The 21,514-nt window shown below is 40.4% G+C and overlaps 2 protein-coding genes across 7 annotated transcripts in view; one reads left to right on the top strand and one right to left on the bottom strand.

Annotated features, from left to right (window-relative positions):
• LOC147836356 (uncharacterized) overlaps positions 1–21,514 on the bottom strand; it is a 702,935-nt gene that overhangs the window by 605,227 nt on the left and 76,194 nt on the right. The gene's annotated exons all lie outside the window — the stretch shown is intronic.
• znf326 (zinc finger protein 326) lies at positions 3,289–11,500 on the top strand. 6 transcript variants are annotated; one of them, XR_015492868.1, is made up of 15 exons: positions 3,289–3,451; positions 5,256–5,302; positions 5,406–5,478; positions 6,777–7,137; positions 7,446–7,611; positions 7,795–7,811; positions 7,882–7,927; positions 8,032–8,113; positions 9,847–9,994; positions 10,074–10,173; positions 10,501–10,628; positions 10,713–10,808; positions 10,888–11,132; positions 11,277–11,327; positions 11,414–11,500. XR_015492868.1 is itself a non-coding variant. In XM_087256001.1 (13 exons), the coding sequence occupies exons 2-13, from the start codon at positions 5,275–5,277 to the stop codon at positions 10,993–10,995; spliced, it is 1,353 nt and encodes a 450-aa protein (XP_087112127.1). In that variant the 5' UTR covers positions 3,289–3,451; positions 5,256–5,274; the 3' UTR covers positions 10,996–11,500. The 6 variants fall into 6 exon arrangements, 2 of the variants coding, with proteins under 2 accessions (XP_087112127.1, NP_001076310.2); XR_015492866.1 differs by having other exon boundaries at positions 10,501–10,631; XR_015492867.1 differs by having other exon boundaries at positions 10,888–11,327.

The raw sequence follows: 21,514 nt of genomic DNA, 5'->3' as shown, positions 1-21,514 counted from the left end.
GATGTCTTGCCAGCTGAGGCATGAAAATCATTTGTGGTTCATGTGTGACTAATAATAATTATAACCACATATGAATCTAAAGATGAGTTTCAGTGTTTTAGGTGATTTGAAATTATATTACTGGGTTTTGTTAAATGTAATTTCATGTTGCACTGTCAAAAATTGTTCTGTTTGATGTTTTCAATGGAAGTTTTTTTTTATGTAGAGAATTATTAATTTGTTCACTTTTTTTGTCTATTAATAGTTTAACTGCGATGTACCTATTTAAAATGATTCTACCAAAAAAATACATTGTGTCCTTTCAGGTACACTGAACACAAATTCATTCCAGCAAAGTATGTTTGTGTTTAAGAATGAAGGCAACTTTGTGTTTTATTTATCTGCAAATGTTTTGAGGTAAATTGCTCTTCAGCCCTGAATGTAGCCTTATTTGCGTCCCTTCATTTAGACTACATTTTTGATGGAAAGGAGAATGAAGTTAGTCTGCTTTGCTCCTAATCACGTTTCGTTTGAAGATATGTTGAATTTGCAATTTTAATACAATAAACACATCAAAAACAAATACCTCAGTTTGTGCTGTTTTAATTGTCGCTAATGGTTTCGACTTGCAATATCTAGACCAGAGATGCCTAAAGTAGGGCCCGTGGGCCAAATTTGGACCATTGTAACCTTTGATTTGACCCACTATCCCATCTTAGAAGAGAGTGAGAATAGTGGGGAGGGTTGGTGTGTTTTATTTCTGAGCTACAAAAAAAGCACATTGAATTTAAATGCTTCAATTAAATGTAAATGAATCTGATTTTCTAAAAATGTAAATACTGTCACTCAACGGACAGAGGAATACATAGGGAAATTACCCATGGCAATTATACGTATATCCGGCCCACCAGCATCAATTAAGTTGGGTTTTTGGCACTTCATAAGAAAAAGTTTGGGCACTGGTCTAGGATATGTTGTTCTGTCTTATTCAGTCGAATTCTTGTCTTTTAGCGCCCTCTAGAGGTGACAGACAATATCCTCTGGGATGTGTTATAGCCACACGTTATTTTCCTGCTATGCGTGTAAGAAAAAAAAAAGAGAAGGTGAATAGTTTTTGACCATGATGTAGTTCAGCACTGAATTGGGCAGAAATTTGTAGGCATGAAAGTGTCTTATTTTATGATTCACGTAGAATAAAACAGCAGTTCTCATATTTACAAATCCAGTGTTTTTTTTTTATTTTTTTTATTTTTTTATATGAAATCAATTGTATTGTCTGTGACAGGTATACATTACTGCTAAACTGAAGCTTTAATGCGAGGTGCTGCAGTCAAAACACTTTGTTCAAACACCATTTTGGTCTTTTTGATTTCCCTCCTTTTTTGTCTAATGTAAAGACAGCATTAAAAACACACTTAAATGTTGCTTTTGTCACAGTTTATTAATTTGTTAAATTTAAATTATAATATATTCAAAAAATTAAAAAGTTTACTCAATTTTTTTTATCTTTAAATTCTTCAGCACTTACATCCCATTATTCATATTTTTTACAATACTCCCCAATCAGTATTATATATTGTTTACATTCATATATATTTATATATTTACATTTCATAGTTATACCTTCGTCACTTCTGTGTACATATGTGTATTTATATGTCATGTGTATGCTATGTGTATGACTTCACTTTGGACGGCAAAGTAAGAATTTCTGTGCACATGACAATAAACAAATTGAATTGAATTGAATATTAAGAAGCAAGAGGGATATTTTCATGCATAATAAGTTTGATTATATTCTTCATTACTCAATAAAAAATACTATAATATGTCATAAATGAAAGAAAAAAAGACGCAAGAAAAAGATACACAAAGTGCATGCTTAAGTTTCATGTTTAGGTACCTAAAAGTTTACGTTTGCGCTAAAATTTTTAAATAATATAGAATATGCATATTTAAAGGTAATATATTTTTGATAAATTTAGTTTTTTATTTTGTAAAAGTTTAAAAGTATGACATATATAGCCTATTTTAACTCACTCAAATTTATTGTTTTACATTTACTGTTCCAGCTAGCACTAATTTCATGTATTTAGTATAGTATACAATGTGTTCACTTAACCTTCAGTTTCTGTTAAAAATCTAAACAAAATATGTTTTTTAGAATTTGTCCGGAAATTGAGATATGACTGAAATTTTATATAAAGTAGTGATGATACCCAATTGATCTTTAAGAATAATCAATGGTTAGCAGCCTGGAGCAGCTCAGTATTTATGTTATCAGTCTCAACTAATCTCTTTGGAACTTATTTATTTATTTACAATTTTTTTTTAAACAGGAAAAGATTAAAAGATAATCAGGCCTGACTCAGCATGCATGCTGTTTTTCAGCAGGTTCCTGCTCTGCAGAACATAAAAACAGACAAACATCTCATCCATCAACACAGTACAAACAATCACCAAACATATAAAATAAAGAAAAGCAGGCTACTATCTCAGTGGCTACATCGATAGTTGACCATCAGATGACGAGCATGGGATTTCTTAAAAAGTCTCAGTGTTGGTATTGTTTTGAGATGTTGTGGGATCTCATTCCAGACTCTTGTGAAAACATAAAAGAAAGATCTCTGTCCATAACAGTTTTTAAAAGCCGGTACTGGCAAACATCCATTTGTTACAGATCTGGTGGAACGATCAGTCCTTGTGTTGAGTTTTGGTACCAATGCACAAAGGGCTGCTGAGGTAGAGCTATTTAAAATTTGGTAGTACAGTTTGATACCTGTGTTCATAATGTAATTTTGAAATGTTAAAGCTTTAGAAAGTGATAGAGCAAAACAGTGATGTGTCCATCCAGAAAGTCTGTTGTGTATATAGGCCCTATTGTACAGTCTAGCTATTGGCTCCAAGATATCGCTTGTTGTGAGAGACCAAATAGGCAGACAGTAAGACAAGGTAGACAAGATTATGGCATGCAGATAAGTTTCTGAAACAGAAAAAGACAAATTAGTCCTAATTTTGCCATAAGCAAATAGCTTTTGTTTCAGCTTTTTATAAACATTTTGAACATGGTTACAATAAGTGAGGTGAGAGACCAGACTGATTCCCAAATATTGATATGTGGATACAATGGAAAGTTTTTGATTTGAGAAAGTGAGAAATTTTATAATAGCACATTTATTATATTGAAAGACTTCTACAATTATGTTGCTAAATTTCAACATTACCTTTGCAGGTCTGCACTCAAAAATGGGCGTGGCCGAATTGAGGCTTCAGTCACGGTTTATGAAGGTCCAAGCGCCCTCTGGCTGAACAGAGCTTCCTTTCCTTTAGGGAACGGTTATGAAGGGCTGTTGTTGCAACTCCTGACACCGTTGTTTAGCTTTTTGGTTTCGTTTGTCACCAGGGGGGAAATGATTTCAGTGACACCTGTTTTAATTTAACGCAGTACGACTGACTGACTCTCATTTGTGCGGTAAGTGACGCGGCCTGTAATGTTGCCTTTGTTTATTTTTATGTTTTCAAACAAGTCGGCAGATGATTTATTGTTTGCATAATTATCCACGATGCTGGCATATATTGTAAAGTTAAATAAAAGAAGCCGTCATTATATTAGCTGTTTTTGTATAAAAGTTTAAATTTGAAACTACCAGAATCGGTCAACGATCACGTTGTATTTATTTTAGACACCACAATGATGGTGCAAAATGTAACACTCTTGTGAATCTTAAACTGACAACATAAACACAACGTTAAAATTAAGACATGACTGTGTTTAGGATAATGCCTTACAAAGGCCCATTCAAAACCTGAGTGATGGAGTAGCCTGCATTTGGCATTATTTGTGTGGTATACAAGTAAACAGACCTGAAAAAATCACACCTCAGCAGTGTACATGCCCTTGGGTTTGCTGACATTGCTGCAAAAGGTTCAAAACATGGCAGCCCCACAGTGCTCCTGCAGGATATGGCAAATTTGGCCTTCAGAGCAGCCTGAACAAAGCAAATCTGTGTCAAAGCATATTTACAGGAAGAACAATCACATTCAGTTAACAGAATGCGGCTTTATTGTAGGTGATTCAGTTCATGGTCCACCAACTCTCAAAAGTAAAATTCTAATAATGTCATGACAGGTCTTCTATCATTTTGATTTTTTAAAAAAAATTTACATAATTTTTCCAGCTTCTCCGAGACAATTTTACACTATTTTTTTCTTTCATGAAAATAGAACCAAATCATCATTATGGTGTTTGAATCGAAGCTGTTTAATTTAGTTTTCAAATAATGTCCGATCAAATTCAACAGTGAGTACATCAAAATGGATGCAAGGCTTTACATACTTATAAAGTTTTTGTGTAGGCTACTTACAAAATAGTTTATTTTAGTTTTGCATCTTAGTTGCATGTCATCTCAGCTTTTAGTTCCTTAAAATGAGGGTTTGGTGTATTTTTGTATATGTGAAAGCATTTAATTTTTTTTTTAAATATATTTAGTTTCAGTTGTAGGACTTTTAATTATAGTTGAGCAGAGCTAGTGTAGTTAAAGTTTTATTTACATCTGTAAACAACAATAAAATTAATAATAATAAATATTTGATCAGACACTGAACCCAAAATCATACCTATGCAACTTCAATATTTTTAATTTGAAGTATCATTTGAATAATTTTACTTGTCTTTAGACATGCTTAGTTAGACATTCCTATTTTACAAAAATAGAACAGCCATTTTGTTTATACAGAAAATATGTTTTTGTATATAAACATTCACAAAATGGGTGCTTTTTTTTAAATTCTCAAATGATTTTTAAAAATGTTTTGCTAATTATTATTTGATTTGAGTTTGTTTTCAGTAACTGTTGTTAGTTTCCTTTAGTTTTTTTTAATTAATTTTGAAATTAATTTTATTTCATTTCAAAATAAACCCTGGTGTTCTGACACATTGATTTTCATACAACAACACAGACTTTTTCAACACACTTTGATTATGTGACGTCATTAAGATTGCAAGTCTTGAAATGTGTGACACTGTGTGTTTTGTGTAGCCTTAGCAATAAATTATAAAGTAAAAATAAAAAATGTCTACCATTTAGCTTTTATAGAAGTATAGATGCTTGATATTCATTAAATATTCGTCATTAAAAAATGACAAATATTCTCCAAATAAAAAATCCTCCATAAAGCACCATAGAAAAGCTTACAACAAACAAACATAGACTCATGCTAACAGAAAGATGCTTTTTTAATCATTAATTGTGACATTATACATTCTTTTTTCCAAGGACTTACAATAAAGATGAAATGTTCCCATCATCGGCTGAAAATTCAGGTAAATAATTGTTGATTTTGCTGTAACTTTTGTCTTCTGTTTCAGAATAAGGTAAATCTCCCATAGCACTTCAAATAATCACTTTCACTTGTCAAATGTCCAGGGAAATGCTGCAGTCAGCCATTATTTGGGTCGTTTGCATCCTCCGAGTCCTTTGAGACCAGTGGCTCTGACAGGTAAGAATTGTCTGAGGATCTTTCCTGTGCTTTTCTTACAAGGCAGTAGTAATTGCTTTTCTATATACAGTGTTGGAGATTTTGTTCATAAATGTTTATACTATTTAAACTAAAAATAACATTTTATGGAGGCTTCTTTTTTACCATGCTTGTGTTTGAGTTTTGACTCTGTGTTTCTCAAAAAAAAATAAATAAATAAATAAATTATTGTGAGATAACTTTCAAGCTCAAGAAATAAAACTGCAAGTTCAATTTGAACATATGACTGGGCTCACACAGAATCGGCTTATCCAGAAATATGCAGATTTAAGCTGATTTAATCTGTCAACTTAATTTGTTTACTTATTTAAATGTGTATGTATGTATGTATGTATGTATGTATGTATATATGTATATATATATATGTGTGTGTGTGTATATATATATATATATATATATATATATATATATATATATATATATATATATATATGTTAATCTCAGTAATATTAAATAATATGCAAATGTTTATATGATTTATTCACAATAGTAGATTGTATAAAGTGAGAGACTTTACATCTATTGATCTTATCACAATTGCATTGTAAACCTTAAAAAAAAGTTTTTTTTTTTACTCCATAGTTTAGCTTTTTAGTTATTGTATTCCCAAAATCCACATAAATCTGCAAATTTTATACAAAGAAATAGCTAAAAAATGTCAGCAGAATCTGTCTGTCCCTACTTATGACTTACTGTCTTGCAGTTCTGAGTTTTTTGGAAGCTTGTTTCCACTACAACGTGATTCTTATTTGCTTTAAGTATGCTTATCTCCATGATTAAAAAAACTTCAGGTAAATTCAGAATTCTGACCTTTTTCGTACAGTTAGTGTCTCACATTTCAATTAATCTATTTCAATGTTTTTTTTTTTCTGAACTGTAAAAATAGGAACTATGAAAGGAATTGTTTTATCATAATGACCTATTCCATTCTTATTAAAAGTAACATAAAAATATAAATAATAATAAAAAAAAAAAAAAAAAAAATATATATATATATATATATATATATATATATATATATATATATATATATATATATATATGTATATATATATATATATATATATATATATATGTATATATATATATATATATATATATATATATATATATGTGTATATATATATGTATATATATATATATATATATATATATATATATATATATATATATATATATATATGTATATATATGTATATATATATATATATATATATATATGTCTACTATTATTAATCTACTATTTATCATTTCTTCAGATATGGTGCCTATGAATCTATTGGACTTGGGACCTTGAGCACTGAAGATTCAGACAGTGTTTTTGATAATTCTAATGGAGGATACAGTGACACCTGTTCATCCACCTGGGCTGCAGACATGTTGGGCTTGGACAGACCCTTTGCCATGTCTTCCCAGAGGTCCAGGTCTCCATTCTCGGACAGTGGAAGAGAGAGTCAACATTCCACATCTTATCTCTCTGATTCCTCCAGCCTGCACTCGCCCTCACACTCTCGCCCAGCGCCTATTGGCTCTCGGGGCAGAGACATGCACCCATACGGGCAGAGAAACTACAGGGGCAGAGGTGCTGTCGTACATGAGGCCAAAGGACAAAGTGTAGGGGTACGTCTGGGAAACATCTAAACAAACCCTGGAGTACAGGATTACTTTCCAGCATTAGTCTTTATGTTTTTATATAATGAGCACATGCTTTGTGTATGCGGCAGCCTTTAAAGTGGAGCAAGAGAAATTGATAGATGCTTTATTGTTTTAGATATATGACAGGTTTAGATGGATGACAGACCATATAAGCATAGCTAAATCAGCATTCACTCAGCTAAACCAGCTTGATGGAATAGGCTCCTGGTGCCTAGTTTATAATAAGCATCAACAATGAAATGTTGAGTTTTTCATGTTCTGTCATTTCCCAGTGCTCTTGTGAAAACCCGTCTATTTGGATAGAGAGATATTGTTCAGCATCACCTACTCTAGTGTTTCGAGGGACCAAGAGAAAGATGATGGAACCAGTGCCTCCTTGCACGCTGGTCAAAAAAAAGAGGATTGTCAGAGCAGCTCCCAGTAAAAGCAACATAGCGGGTATGTGATCTGCGTCTTTGATTGACCTAGCTTAAGACCTTGATTTAAAATTATTAATTTTAAAATATTAAAAATAATATTTAAAAAAATGTTTTTTAAAAATTCAGTTAGAATTTACTTAATGAACTCTTTTTAGATGATGTCTTACATTTTATGCTGTTTTGTTTTTTTATTTTTTTTTAGGACCACACATTTTAGAGGTAAGAATTTACAGTCAGTATGCCTCATTGAATTAGTCCTGTGATACTACAGTTTTTAAATTTTTTACAGGACAGTTGTCTGTCTTCTGATGCCAAGGAAATAAATGGAGAGCATGGTATGTAATGGCTTTGTTATTTTTTAAGTTTAGATAGTTGGATTAAAAAGCATTATCTCACATTCCAATTATAAACGCAAGCATGGTTTTAAACTTGAGTACAGAGCTTGGGAAGAAAGTTCGAGCCAGAGAGAAGCGCAGAAGACGACGAGAGAAGAATCATGAAAAATATGGTGACAAGCACAGGTAAGTGAAGGTCAATTCTATCTAAATTTATTATTATTATTATTATTATAATTATTATTATTTCAATAAAAAATGTAATATTTTAAGTTATATTTTATTATATTTGATTTTAAGTTCTTCACCTCAGTCACCTTTACCTTGCGATTGATTGATGCAATGTTAGACACAGATCAGGCATCCTTTGACACAGTTGTTGGTTCTGTTTCGCAATAAAACCATAATGGGAAGTACTGGCTCAGAACAGATAGAATAAAAATAGATCTAGTGGAGATTTTTGCATTAACATGTTTGCAACAAGTTCTATCCTGTGTCTGGATTAGAGCTGTGTGGTGAAAATAGTTTGAGTAATTGATACTGTATCAAATATAAGATTTTCAAAAAGCAAAACTATTCTCTTTTGAATGGATTATGAGCTTAAATTTTAACAGCAGATGGCGATCTAGGCTAGTATTTAGCCAGACACTTAAATGTTAATGAGGAAGAAGGCTTGTGTGTTCAGAGTCTTGAACTGTAATTTGCATTTTATGCAACTAAGTTAATGTAAACAGCTCACTATGAACAATCTTATAATTTTGCTTAAACTTTTACTAACTTGATTAATGATTACTTTAGGTTCAAATGGTAGTTGTAATGCATTGGATGCAAGCATATTATGGTTGTTTGTAAAGCATACAGCATCTGCTGTTAAAAACAAGAATCCAGAAATGAGAGAATAGCAATATTGAAAATTTGATTTTGAAAATCTTTGATTAATACAGAATACATTTCTCAAATGATTTATTACAATATTTATTTATTTATTTATCTATCTATTTATTTATCCATGCATGAAGTTGTTTTGTAAATATATTTCAGTTTGATGGTTTACTTAATGGATATAGCCAATTATATAAATAAATGTGATGAACAAGATAAATGATGAATCCTTAAAGTATCAGTTTACACAAATATAAAAAAGGTCTATTTTTAATTACTCATCCTCAAGTTGTTCCAATCCTCTGAGATTTAGTTTATATCCTTAAAACAAATGTAGATATTGTAGATGAAATCCAAGAACTTTGTTCCAGTCACCAAGGGTCATGTTATGTTCAGAAAGAAACATTCAAATTTTCTGTTGGAGTAAGCAACACAAAAGAAGTAGTAGTTTGCCTGTAGTAAATGCGTACCGGCACCTGATTCAGCTAAAGAGAGAACATAGTTTTTGTTTTTTTTTGACAAAAAAAAAAAAGTGTTATTGATGCTTCATGTAATTACAGTTGGACCACTGAAGTCACATGCAATGTTTTGTCTTTTTCTGAATGTTTTGGTTCCTTTTCTGTGATTTAAACCTCTCATGACTCTTGATGGCCAGAGAGCTCTAGGATGTAATCTAAAATATTATTTGTGTTCTGAGGATGAACAAAGGTTTCGGATGATTGAAAATGACATGACCATGAGTAATATATAACAACATTTTATTTGTTGGGTGAACTGATCCTTTAACATCATCATGAAAAGCATGTCAGAAATCATATCTGTAAATCTATTGATAGCCCTAAGCATTTTTTGTGAGGCAGAACTTGAAGAGATCTGCTACATTTCTTTCAATAATATTGCTTTAATATTTGAAAGGCTTACTAATTTAAATAATGTTGCTAATACAAAATATTGTAGATTATACATGTAACTCTATACAATCACAGGGCGCATTAAGTGCAGTGTAGAATTCTAATGTATTGTGTGTTTTCCTTTAGATTGGCTTTTACATGTGCTTTTTGTAAATTCCACACGTTTGAAGACAAAGACATTGAGAAACACTTTGGAAGCACATATCACAGAGAGACTCTTGACTATATAAGACGGCAAGCCAAATTTGATGACAAAGTCATCAGTTTTTTGCATGTAAGGCTTTCACATATTTTGTTTCATAGTATGCATTTGCATCATATTTAATGATATAGATTTTACCTTTATTTCACAGGACTGCATGGTTAACAAGTTTCATAAAACCGTGTCCAATCTACACAAACTAAAGTTTTCTTGCGGACGCAGCAAAGATGAGTGGGCAAAAATAATGGAAGGTATGGCTCTGCTCAAGCCAGCATGATGTTATAAATGTGCATGACATCATAAACATTATAATGTAATGCATACAAACTGGTTAAGGATTTTTTTCCGTTGTTGAACTCAAAAGAAGATATTTAGCAAAATGTTGGAAACTGGTAACCATTAACTTTTTCTGTATGATAGATTGTAATGGTTAAAGGTTTTTAGCATTCTTAAGAATATCTTCTTTTGTGTTTGATATAAAAAAAGAAGCAATTGATTTTGAGTAAATGGTGAGCATTTCTCTCTTTTTTCATTTTTTGGCTAAACCATCCTTTTAACAGGCTTGATTGCTCTTACAGGGGTGACCGAAGATGATTACATGAGAAGAATGGAGGTGGTTTACTGTGTTGCGTGTGATGTTCACATTCCGGTGCTTTTCAGTTCTGTACAGCAACATCTTCATTCACTGACTCATCTCAAAAGCAAAGTGGTACCATATCTTTGTCCTCTTCCTTCTAATTCCTGAATGTGAGGCTTTTCATCATTTTGCTTCTATTTATCCCACTCAAAGGCTTACAAGGAGCAGTTAAAAAGAGACAGTGTGGTCACAGCCAAAGCCATAATAAATAACGATAATGTGAAGGAACGTTATGAGAAGTACATGAAGGTAACCATGTTTTAAACGCATTTAGAAGTGCTAGTTTTCGAGAATGAATTTTAAATGTTGAACTACTTTTCTGTCACAGGGAGAAGACCCGTTTGCAACTGATGCCAAAGACACAAGTTCGGATTCTCAGGATGCCAATAGATCTGATGAGGCGGAGGAAGACGAAGAAGAAAATAGTGACTCATAGTAATATGACAATAATAGACTCAAGGAGTATTGGTTGGAGAAGAATAAAGAAAAGAGAGAAAGACTCTTTCTAAAGTAATTTCTTGTTCTGCAACTTCAAATGCTCAGGCATCTGTAGATTTCCGATGATCCCGCAAGGTAACAGGCCTGAGATAAATTTTTCATAATTTATAGTTGGTAATTCATACCACATTGATTCACACTTATAAGTGCAGGTCAGTTTTCCTCTGCTAAAGTGTTGGCATTTTCCTTTTTTTATATATTAAATTGTACTTTTCACAGTGTAGTCGGAGATGAATTCTGCCTGCCCGAGTGTCTCTGTGTGGGCTTGAAGTAAGTTATTTTGCCACTGTTCTAAATGCCATTAAACTTTATAGTATGATACTGGAATGCTTATGTTACATTTTGTTTCTCCCTAGATTTTTTGAGACTGGATATTTGCTTTTTCACTGTTTGTTTGGAGATGAGACAGTTTCTTGACCATTAAATGTTCACTTTACACCAAACGTAAAAGCTGTAATTTACTCACCTTACACATTTGGAATGCATGCATGACCATTCAAAAAGAAGCATGAGGTACTACTATAAGACTTTAGTGAAGTACTATATTAGCATTATGTGTTTCATATACTGAAGGTCCCTCTGCTGGTGGAATCAAAAAATGACAGCTCTGAACAAATCTATGGTGTGAAAACAAATCAGTGGCAAACATTAAGATGTTATCTTCCTTGAATACATAGCTATATATGATACAGCAATCCTGTGGATTTGATTGTTTCAATTATAAAAATGGTTTTAACTTTAAATAATTATTAAAGATGCACAAAACAACTCTTTAAGATAGTAAATATTTAAAGAATTTTAATCTCAGGCTTTTTTTTTTCTTCTTCTTTTTTAATAAGAAAGCACAATGACTTTCATTTAGTCACACCCCAAACTGACATTTACTTTGCATTACTGTTTTATAATTATGTATGATACAAATGATTTATATAGGCTAATGCTGACATTTAAAAACAAAATTTCTAACGGAAAAACTACTAAAACATGTAGACTCGGCTACTTTTGTAATGACAAGGCTAGCTGCTAGTAATGTTTTAATGGTAATAATTAGAACTTTTGGGTTGGCTTAGTTATTTATTTTTTAAATAATTTGATTTTAATAATGCTGTATTTATTAACTATAATAGTCCATATATACACAGTTTTTCTAATTGGTAAAGTAACCACTTATACGGCACCGTTTTTTTCTCTCTCTTTAACTGCCACTGTCTCTATTGCACATTAGCGTCCACTTTTCCATAGCCTACGGCTTTTAAAAGGCCTATATTCGAATTTACCTCACGTCATATTATGGAATAAATATATATGGAATGATGTGGAATTCCAGAATCCCAACGGCCGATTCAGAGCAGTATGTGTAGACCATTTCGAGACACAACCTATCGGTATAAACGAAAATACTTAACCAAAGAAGTAGCGTTAACTATACCAACAACAGTCGGTCTTCAGCGATGTTGGTTTGATCCACTCATTTGAATGACAAAATGTTTCCTTCACTGAGCAAACCCCCCACTCCTCGGACACCTGCCAACAGACAGGAGAACCACAGGGACGTTAAAAAGCAGCGAGCTCGGCCTATTCCGAATGTGGTTTGTAATGTAAGGGTGCTTTCACACCTGTGAATCGATTCAGTTGTTCCGAAACAGAGATTTCAATTGTTACATTTTTGCTCTTTGCTCTTGGAGCGGTTCGCTTTCACACTGCAAAGTTTCTAATCGGACCAAAAGAGCTAAAACAAGTCACGTGCGAGTAAACTCTCCTCCCATTGGTCAGAGTGTCAGGGTTTATTTTGTAGCGTCCCACTCAGCTGTAAGAAGAGGTGGTGGTTTGGTGGTGATTGACAGGGTGCGCGCGCGTGATGTGTCTGAGGAGAGATGCGGTGGGGAGGGGTGAGAAGGGTGCGCGACGTAGCCTATTTGAGGACCGGGAGGGAGACGCAAGATTACCGGGAGATCATCACTCTTTTGCGGGCATCCGGAGACTCGCGAAGCTTCCCGCCATGCTCATAATTCTCTCTTCATATAGCCGTATGCCTATTACATATCCATAAAACACTGTGATATAACCGCGCTCGGATTGGATCGCTTTCTCACTGTAATCGAACCGCTCCAGGGTTCGTTTCAATCGAGCCGAGACCACCTCATTCAAGCGATCTCGTAGCGATTGATTTGGTGCGGAACAGAGCGCGATTGCCCTGTTCACATATGCCAAACGAACCGCGCTAACTGGGCAATCGAGACACATTCCGAAACAAAAGTGAAGGTGTGAAAGCACCCTTAATCACTCTGAAACAAATTTTAAATTTAATTTAATTAAGATTCATTTTGATGGCTAACAAAAATAAATGCAGTTTCAGTTTCACACGGACTATAATTTCTTAGTGATTTTATCCAATTGCATGCGTTTTGGAACGTACAAAAAAATAAAAAAATCTCCTAGCCAAGGCTTTCAAGCTTTTCTGAAGGTTTTTTTTTTTAAAGTACAGATTTATTTCAGTATAAAACTGTACTGTTTATCATATGTACTGGCAGAAATAGAAAGTTTGTAGAGTTTTTATCTGGTTATTTGCAAGAAAACATTGAATGCAGTGCTATGTTGAAAATATATTTTGAACACTTTAGCTTGACCGAAAAGCCATTTAATTGTGTTCAATTTGTATTAATGTAAAATGTATTTGATTTATTTAACATAAAACATTTAAAGTGAAAAAAAGTTTTTACAAATTGATATAAAACCAGCCTTTTTGTACAGTAAGCAGTCTTTGTCATAAAGAAAAGGGTAACTATCCATGAATTTTTATAGTAATAATTTCCATGCTTAACTATCAAGTGGTCCACACAATGAAATAAACCCATTTTATTTTTTGTGTCATTAGCCAATAGACATGAATGAAATGTCTGTTACATGAGTTACTTCATTTTGCGGGGATGACATTCATTTCTTTACTTGAACTTAGTTTTATTATCTTGGCTATTCATTCATTCATTCATTTTCTTGTCGGCTTAGTCCCTTTATTAAACCGGGGTCGCCACAGCGGAATGAACCGCCAACTTATCCAGCAAGTTTTTACGCAGCGGATGCCCTTCCAGCTGCAACCCATCTCTGGGAAACATCCACACACACACACACTCATACACTACGGACAATTTAGCCTACCCAATTCCCCTGCAGCATGTGTTTGGACTGTGGGGGAAACCGGACCACCCGGAGAAAACCCACGTGAAGGCAGGGAGAACATGCAAACTCCACACAGAAACACCAACTTAGACAGAAAGGTAACAGAATCGCGCAACGTGGGGCTCGAACCCACGAACATGAGATAAAGAGTCTTATGCTCTACCGTCTGAGCTAGCCAGGCTACACCAGCACCAATGTCATCCAAATGAAAGAGCACTTCATCTTCCGCAACCATTTCTGCATCACCTTCGAGCTTCTGGGGTGAGAACATATACAGTTGAAGTCAGAATTATTTGCCCCCCCTTGTTTATTTTGTTCCCAATTTCTGTTTAACTGAGAGCAGTTTTTTTTCAACACTTTTCTGAACGTAATAGTTTGAATAACTCATGTCTAATAACTGATTTATTTTATCTTTGCCATGATGACAGTAAATAATGCTTTACTAGATATTTTTCAAGACACTTCTACACAGCTTAGTGACATGTAAAGGCTTAACTAGGTTAATTAGGTTCCCCTTCGGTTGGGGAACTTCAGTGCCATAGAGTGGATGAAATCCACGAATGGGAGGATTCGGATCAGAAGCCGCTTGTCTGGAGAGTATTGAACGGGCCAATGAATGAAATTAATTGGCAGCGTAAGCTTGCGCAGGTGTGCTGCATCGGCAATTATCCCAGCATATAAGCACACCCGAAGCCAGCAGACGCTATCCTTTTCGCTTCAGATCCTTTCTGAGTGAGTCGATGAGGGTTCCTCTTGCTGTTCAGCACTTCAGAGCGTACGAGTGTGTCTCCCGGTCCAGAGTGGGTCTTCGCAGTGGCAGACGGTCGAGCTGGGTTTCTCCCTTGCCTGCGGTTCTTTGGGTCCGGTCCTCCAGAGCGGTGCGTATTGTTGCAAACTTTCCTAAAAGAGCAACACAGTCGTGCAGCACGTCCTTTTTAGGATGGCGCTCCGACTGTGCGTTTCTGGATGCGGGGGTTTCCTGGCTCCGGATGATGGACACGATCACTGCATTGCATGTTTGGGGGTCCAGCATGTTAATGCGGTGCTCGCGGGCGGTTCATGTCGTCATTGCGATGCCATGACCGTTGCACAGCTAAGATCGCGGCTACCAGCACCCCAGTTGCCTCCTGTTCTAAAAAAGCAGCGGGCGCTCGGGCAGATCTGAGGGTTCCAGCGGGAGATAATCCGCCGCCCACGGGCTCGCGGACCTCTCGCTCCTCACGGCGCTCGATCCAAGCTTCGGGTAGTGGGAGTGATCCGTCTAACCAGATGGTAGCTCTCACACTCGCTGACACCGGAGATCAGATGTCCTCCGTGGCATCGGAGGGTGGGCTTTCACTGTCCGACGAAGATCCGGACCCGCTCGCCCCCTCCGGGCAGGTAAGCGTTGTCAAATCGGATCCTGAAGCGGACATGTTAGCCGTGCTTTCCCGGGCTGCTTCGGCCGTGGGGTTGGAGATGGTTTATCCCCCAGCTCCGCGGCCGGACCGACTAGATGGGTGCTACGTAGAGGACCAGAAGGCGAAGCCTTCGAAGCCTCTCGTCCCTTTCTTCCCGGAAGTGCACAGTAGGCTCACGCAGTCTTGGAGGGCACCTTTCTCTGCCCGTGCTGCATGTACCTCCGCCCTCACCGCCCTTGACGGCGGAGCTGCCAGGGGGTATGAGGCGATCCCGTCAGTGGTGCGCGCTATCGCGGTCAATCTTTGTCCGCGCGGCGCCTCTACGTGGCGGGGTTTGCCCCGCCTCCGGTCCAAAGCTTGTAGGTTGTCTGCCTCCCTCGGAGCCAGAGCTTATAAGGCTGCGGGCCAGGCTGCTTCTGCTTTGCACACGATGGCCACCTGTCAGCGCTACCAAGCGCAGGCGCTGGCCGAGCTGCACGAGGGTGGGTCCAACCCAAGCTTATTACATGAGCTGCGCACCGCGACCGACTATGCTCTTCGGACTACTAAGTCCGCCGCGTGTGCGCTGGGGAGGACGATGTCCACACTTGTGGTTCAGGAACGCCACCTCTGGCTAAACCTGGCCGATATGCGCGATGTTGACAAAGTTCGCTTTCTTGACTCGCCCATATCCCAGGCTGGCCTGTTCGGCGACACCGTCGGTGAATTCACCCAGGAATTCAAGGCTGTGAAAGAGCAGTCGGATGCGATGGGCAATGTAATCTATCGGCGTGGCCGTAAGCCCGCTCCGCCCGCCGAGCCATCCACCTCCGCTGTTCCTCGCCGAGGGCGCCCGCCAACGAGTGCTGCCCCGGCCCCGCCTGTGCCTCCGGCCAAGCGGGCGCGGCGTACACCTCGAAAGCAGGCAGCCCCCCCTGCCCAGGGCGCCGTTAAGTCCGGTAAACGGACCGCGAAGCGTCCCTGAGACAGGCCATCCGGAGAAGAGGAAACTTGCTCTTTCCCCGCTGGAGGGCGGGGCCCCGATAACAACGGTACTTTTCAGTGCCACCAAAACATCAGTAAAAGAGCACTTTTCCCCTTCCCCGGATGTGACTACACGAGTTCTGCCAGTCCAGGACGCGCTGCATTCCGGCTCGCAGATTCTACGTGCTTCGCCAGTGGCTCACGAGCGCTGGGGGGACGGTCTCCCTTCCCTCAGCCCTCCAGCCCCCTCTCCGGAGTCAGGGTGCGGAGCCAGAGCGAATCGCTCTCCTCCAGCTCTTCCGCGGGACCCTCGTGCTTCCCGGATCAGCACACCCACTCCGCGCTGCCCCACCGCTGGTACGTCAGCAATTGTAGCGATAACTCCATTAGCGGGGGCTCTGCCTGCCTAGTTAGCGCGGGCCAGCCCCTCGCGGTGGCTCATACGCACAATCAGACTCGGTTACGCGATTCAGTTTGCGAAACGGCCCCCCAAGTTTACGGGCGTGTATTTCTCCAGGGTCAACCCCCTGTCCGCCCCTGTCTTGCGAGAGGAGATTGCTGCCCTCCTGGCGAAGGGTGCAATCGAGCCGGTTCCTCCAGCCGAGATGGAGAGTGGGTTTTACAGCCCATACTTCATCGTACCCAAAAAGAGCGGTGGGTCACGGCCAATCCTAGATCTGCGCGTTTTGAACCGCTGTCTGCACAGGCTGCCGTTCAGAATGCTCACGCAGAGGCGCATTCTCCAATGCGTTCGTCCTCAGGATTGGTTTGCAGCCATAGACCTGAAGGACGCGTATTTCCATGTCTCCATTCTTCCACGCCACCGCCAATTTCTGCGGTTTGCGTTCGAGGGTCGAGCGTGGCAGTACAAGGTCCTCCCCTTCGGGCTCTCTCTGTCTCCGCGGGTCTTCACCAAACTCGCGGAGGGTGCCCTAGCGCCCCTTCGGCTCGCGGGCATCCGAATACTCAATTATCTCGACGACTGGCTGATTTTAGCCCACTCGCGGGAGCAATTGATTGTGCACAGGGACAAGATGCTTCGGCATCTCCGCCTACTGGGGCTTCAGGTCAACCGAGAAAAGAGCAAACTCGCTCCCGTGCAGAGGATTTCTTTTCTCGGGATGGAGCTGGACTCGATCACCATGGTAGCGCACCTCTCCTTGGAACGCGCTCGCCTGTTGCTGAACTGTCTGAGGGAGCTCGACAGCAAACTAGTGGTCCCACTGAAGTTCTTTCAGAGGCTCCTGGGGCATATGGCATCCGCAGCCACCGTCACGCCGCTCGGATTGCTCCATATGAGACCACTTCAGCACTGGCTTCACGATCGGGTCCCCAGACGCGTATGACACGCGGGCACACACCGGGTCTCGGTTACTGCGCTGTGTCGCCGCGCCCTCAGCCCTTGGAACGACCCCTCTTTCCTACAAGCCGGTGTGCCTCTAGGACAGGCGTCCAGCCATGTTGTTGTTTCAACAGATGCTTCCAACACGGGTTGGGGGGCCGTGTGTTGCGGGCATGCGGCTGCGGGCCTGTGGAAGGGTGCCCAGTTGCATTGGCATATCAATCGCCTAGAGCTGTTGGCAGTGTTCCTCGCTTTTTTCCTTTTTACCGGTGCTGGAGCGGCAACACGTGCTGGTCAGGACGGACAGTATGGCAGCGGCGGCGTATATCAACCGCATGGGGGGTATGCGCTCTCGCCGCATGTCTCAGCTCGCCCGCCGTCTGCTCCTCTGGAGTCACCCGCGGCTGAAATCGCTGCGCGCCATTCACGTTCCAGGCACGCTCAATCGTGCAGCCGATGCGCTCTCACGACAGCTGTTACGCCCTGGAGAATGGAGACTCCACCCCGAGTCTGTTCAGCTGATATGGGCCCAGATCGATCTGTTTGCTTCCCCCGAGAACGCTCATTGCCAGTTGTTTTTTTCCCCGACCGAGGGCTCTCTCGGCACGGATGCACTGGCCCACAGCTGGCCTCGGGGCATGCGCAAATATGCGTTTCCCCCAGTGAGCCTGCTCGCGCTGTTACTGTGCAAGGTCAGGGAGGACGAGGAACAGGTTCTGCTAGTTGCGCTCCTTTGGCCCAACCGGACCTGGATATCAGAGCTCTCACTCCTCGCGACGGCCCTCCCCTGGCGGATCCCTTTGAGAGAGGACCTACTCTCTCAGGGAAAGGGCACCATCTGGCACCCTCGCCCCGATCTTTGGAACCTCCACGTGTGGTCCTTAGACGCGAGGAAGACTTAGGTAACCTACTGACTGCGGTGGTTAATACCATCACTCAGGCTAGAGCCCCCTCTACGAGGCCCGCCTACGCCCTGAAGTGGAGTCTATTCACTGAATGGTGCGTCTCTCGCAGAGAAGACCCCCGAAATTGCCAGATTAGTGTTGTGCTCTCTTTCCTTCAAGAGAAGTTGGACAGCTGGCTGTCGCCCTCCACTCTCAAGGTTTACGTGGCCGCCATCTCTGCTTATCATAGCGCGGTAGCTGGCGGCACCGTGGGAAAGCATAACCTCATCATCCGGTTCCTTAGGGGTGCTAGGCAAATTAATCCATCTCGCCCCCCTCTCATGCCCTCTTGGGATCTCGTTCTCACGAGTTTGCGATCCGATCCCTTTAAGCCACTCAAATCAGTATCTCTAAGATTTCTGTCCCTGAAGACAGCTCTGCTGGTTGCGTTGGCCTCCATCAAGAGGGTCGGGGACCTGGAGGCATTTTCGGTCAGTGACTCGTGCCTGGAATTCGGGCCGATTTACTCTCATGTCATCCTGAGACCCCGCCCCGGTTATGTGCCCAAGGTTCCTACCACCCCCTTTAGAGATCAGGTAGTGAACCTGCAAGCGCTGCCCCCGGAGGAGGCAGACCCAGCCCTTTCTTTACTTTGTCCAGTTCGCGCTCTGCGCATTTATGTGGACCGTACTCAGAATTTTAGATCATCTGAGCAGCTCTTTGTCTGTTATGGCGGTCGGCAGCAGGGAAGTGCCGTATCGAAACAAAGATTATCCCACTGGATTGTGGATGCCGTTTCACTCGCTTATTCAAGTCGAGGTCAGCCGTGTCCCCCGGGAGTGCGTGCACACTCCACTCGGAGCGTTGCATCCTCTTGCATCCTCTTGGGCGCGTGCACGTGTGCGTGAACTTGGTAGGGTGTTGAGACACGCTTGCTGCGCCATTTTCCCTAACACGGAGATACGTGCGCCCTTTTATCTGTCAGTAAAGTTCCCCGTCAGGTGAGCCCTGCAGATTTCTCCGTGGCCCCCGGCACTGACTCAGCGGAGGAGTCACTTGCTGGCCCACTACGTTGTAGGTCTGCCCGCTGGTCAGCCCGCGTTTTGGGTATAGGTGCCTGCTATGTGTGATCCCCACTAGGCGATCCCATATGCTTATTCCACCATGGTTAAGTCCCTCCCCTGGGTGGACCCGTGTCTTCCCTCTCCGCTAACCACTCTTTTGCTATGCATACTCCCCCTTTTTTAGGGCTAGTCCATATGTAATTCTGCCATCTATCCCCCCTTGGGTAACGGATGGCCTCCGCAGCGTCCTCCCTATCGGGATTGCACGCTTCCCAACGTACTGTCGTATTTCCTAGAATTATCTAGATGCTCACGACTTCCCAAAAAATATATCTAAATCCGTAAAACTACTGTTGAAGTAGGATAAATTATGGCCAGGGACACGTTGGAGGACCGCGCCTCCCATGATGTGGGTGCGTCACGCTTGCTTGACAATCCCCTCATCGGGGGCGTTGGTAAGGTGCAGTCATTATGGCGCTTTCCATACTTCTTCCATTCGTGGATTTCATCCACTCTATGGCACTGAAGTTCCCCAACCGAAGGGGAACGTTAGAGGTTACAGAAGTAACCCTTCGTTCCCCGAGGAAGGAAACGGAAGTGCCATACTCCGTCGCCATAATGACTGTCCCTTAGCTGTTTGAAAGTCTCTTCAGCTTAAAAGGATAGCGTCTGCTGGCTTCGGGTGTGCTTATATGCTGGGATAATTGCCGATGCAGCACACCTGCGCAAGCTTACGCTGCCAATTAATTTCATTCATTGGCCCGTTCAATACTCTCCAGACAAGCGGCTTCTGATCCGAATCCTCCCATTCGTGGATTTCATCCACTCTATGGCACTTCCGTTCCCGAAGGGTTACTTCTGTAACCTCGAACGTTTACTAGGCAGGTTAGGGTAATAAGGCAAGTTAAAGTATAACGATGGTTTGTTCTGTAGACAATCGAAAAAATCTAGCTTAAAGGGGCTAATAATTTTGACCTACAAATTAATTATTTTTTTTAAATGCTTTTATTCTAGCTGAAATAAAACAAGTAACTTTCTCCAGGATAAAAAAAAAAAATTATTATCAGGCATACTATGAAAATGTCTCTGCTCAGTTAAACATCATTTGGGAAATATTAATTAAAGAAAAAAAAATGAAAGAGGTCACCTGGAATGGGAATAGCATGCAGCAATTCACATTCGAAGGGAGCGTATACCCCCCATACGGGTGATTATATGCCACCATTTCCGTGCTGTCAGTCCTGACCACCACGCGTTTCTGCTTCAAAACCAGTAAAAATTGGTAAAGAACAAGAAACACTGCCAACAGCTCTAGGGTTAATGTAACCAGGGTTCGGTCCACAAGCCCACATCAGCATGCTTGTTGCACAGGGCCCCCCAGCCCATAATGGAGGCATTCGTTGTCAACATGCCTGGCTATTTAAGGACACACTAGCCTGTAGAAATGCAAGATCCGTCCAAGGACAAAGGGTGCAGCGACACAACAAAGTAATGAACATCCGGTTTGTGCCCACATGCCTGTCTAGAGACCTGATCATGAAGCCATCGCTGAAGTGGTCTCATATGAAGTGTAATTGCGGATGCCATATGCCCCAGAAGCCTCTGAAATGTTTTTCAGTGGGACAAC

The sequence above is a fragment of the Danio rerio genome, chromosome 6 (assembly GCF_052040795.2).
Source record: "Danio rerio strain M-AB ecotype USA chromosome 6, GRCz13ab, whole genome shotgun sequence".
NCBI lineage: Eukaryota > Metazoa > Chordata > Actinopteri > Cypriniformes > Danionidae > Danio > Danio rerio.
This window is presented reverse-complemented; position numbering and strand designations above follow the sequence as displayed.

Excerpts from the sequence above, each read along its gene's own strand:
- znf326 (NM_001082841.2), top strand. The coding sequence starts at position 5,275 with ATGTTCCCATCATCGGCTGAAAATTCAG. Across the intron at positions 5,303-5,405 it reads ATCATCGGCTGAAAATTCAG|GGAAATGCTGCAGTCAGCCA; the intron begins GTAAATAATTGT and ends TCAAATGTCCAG. Across the intron at positions 5,479-6,776 it reads GAGACCAGTGGCTCTGACAG|ATATGGTGCCTATGAATCTA; the intron begins GTAAGAATTGTC and ends TCATTTCTTCAG.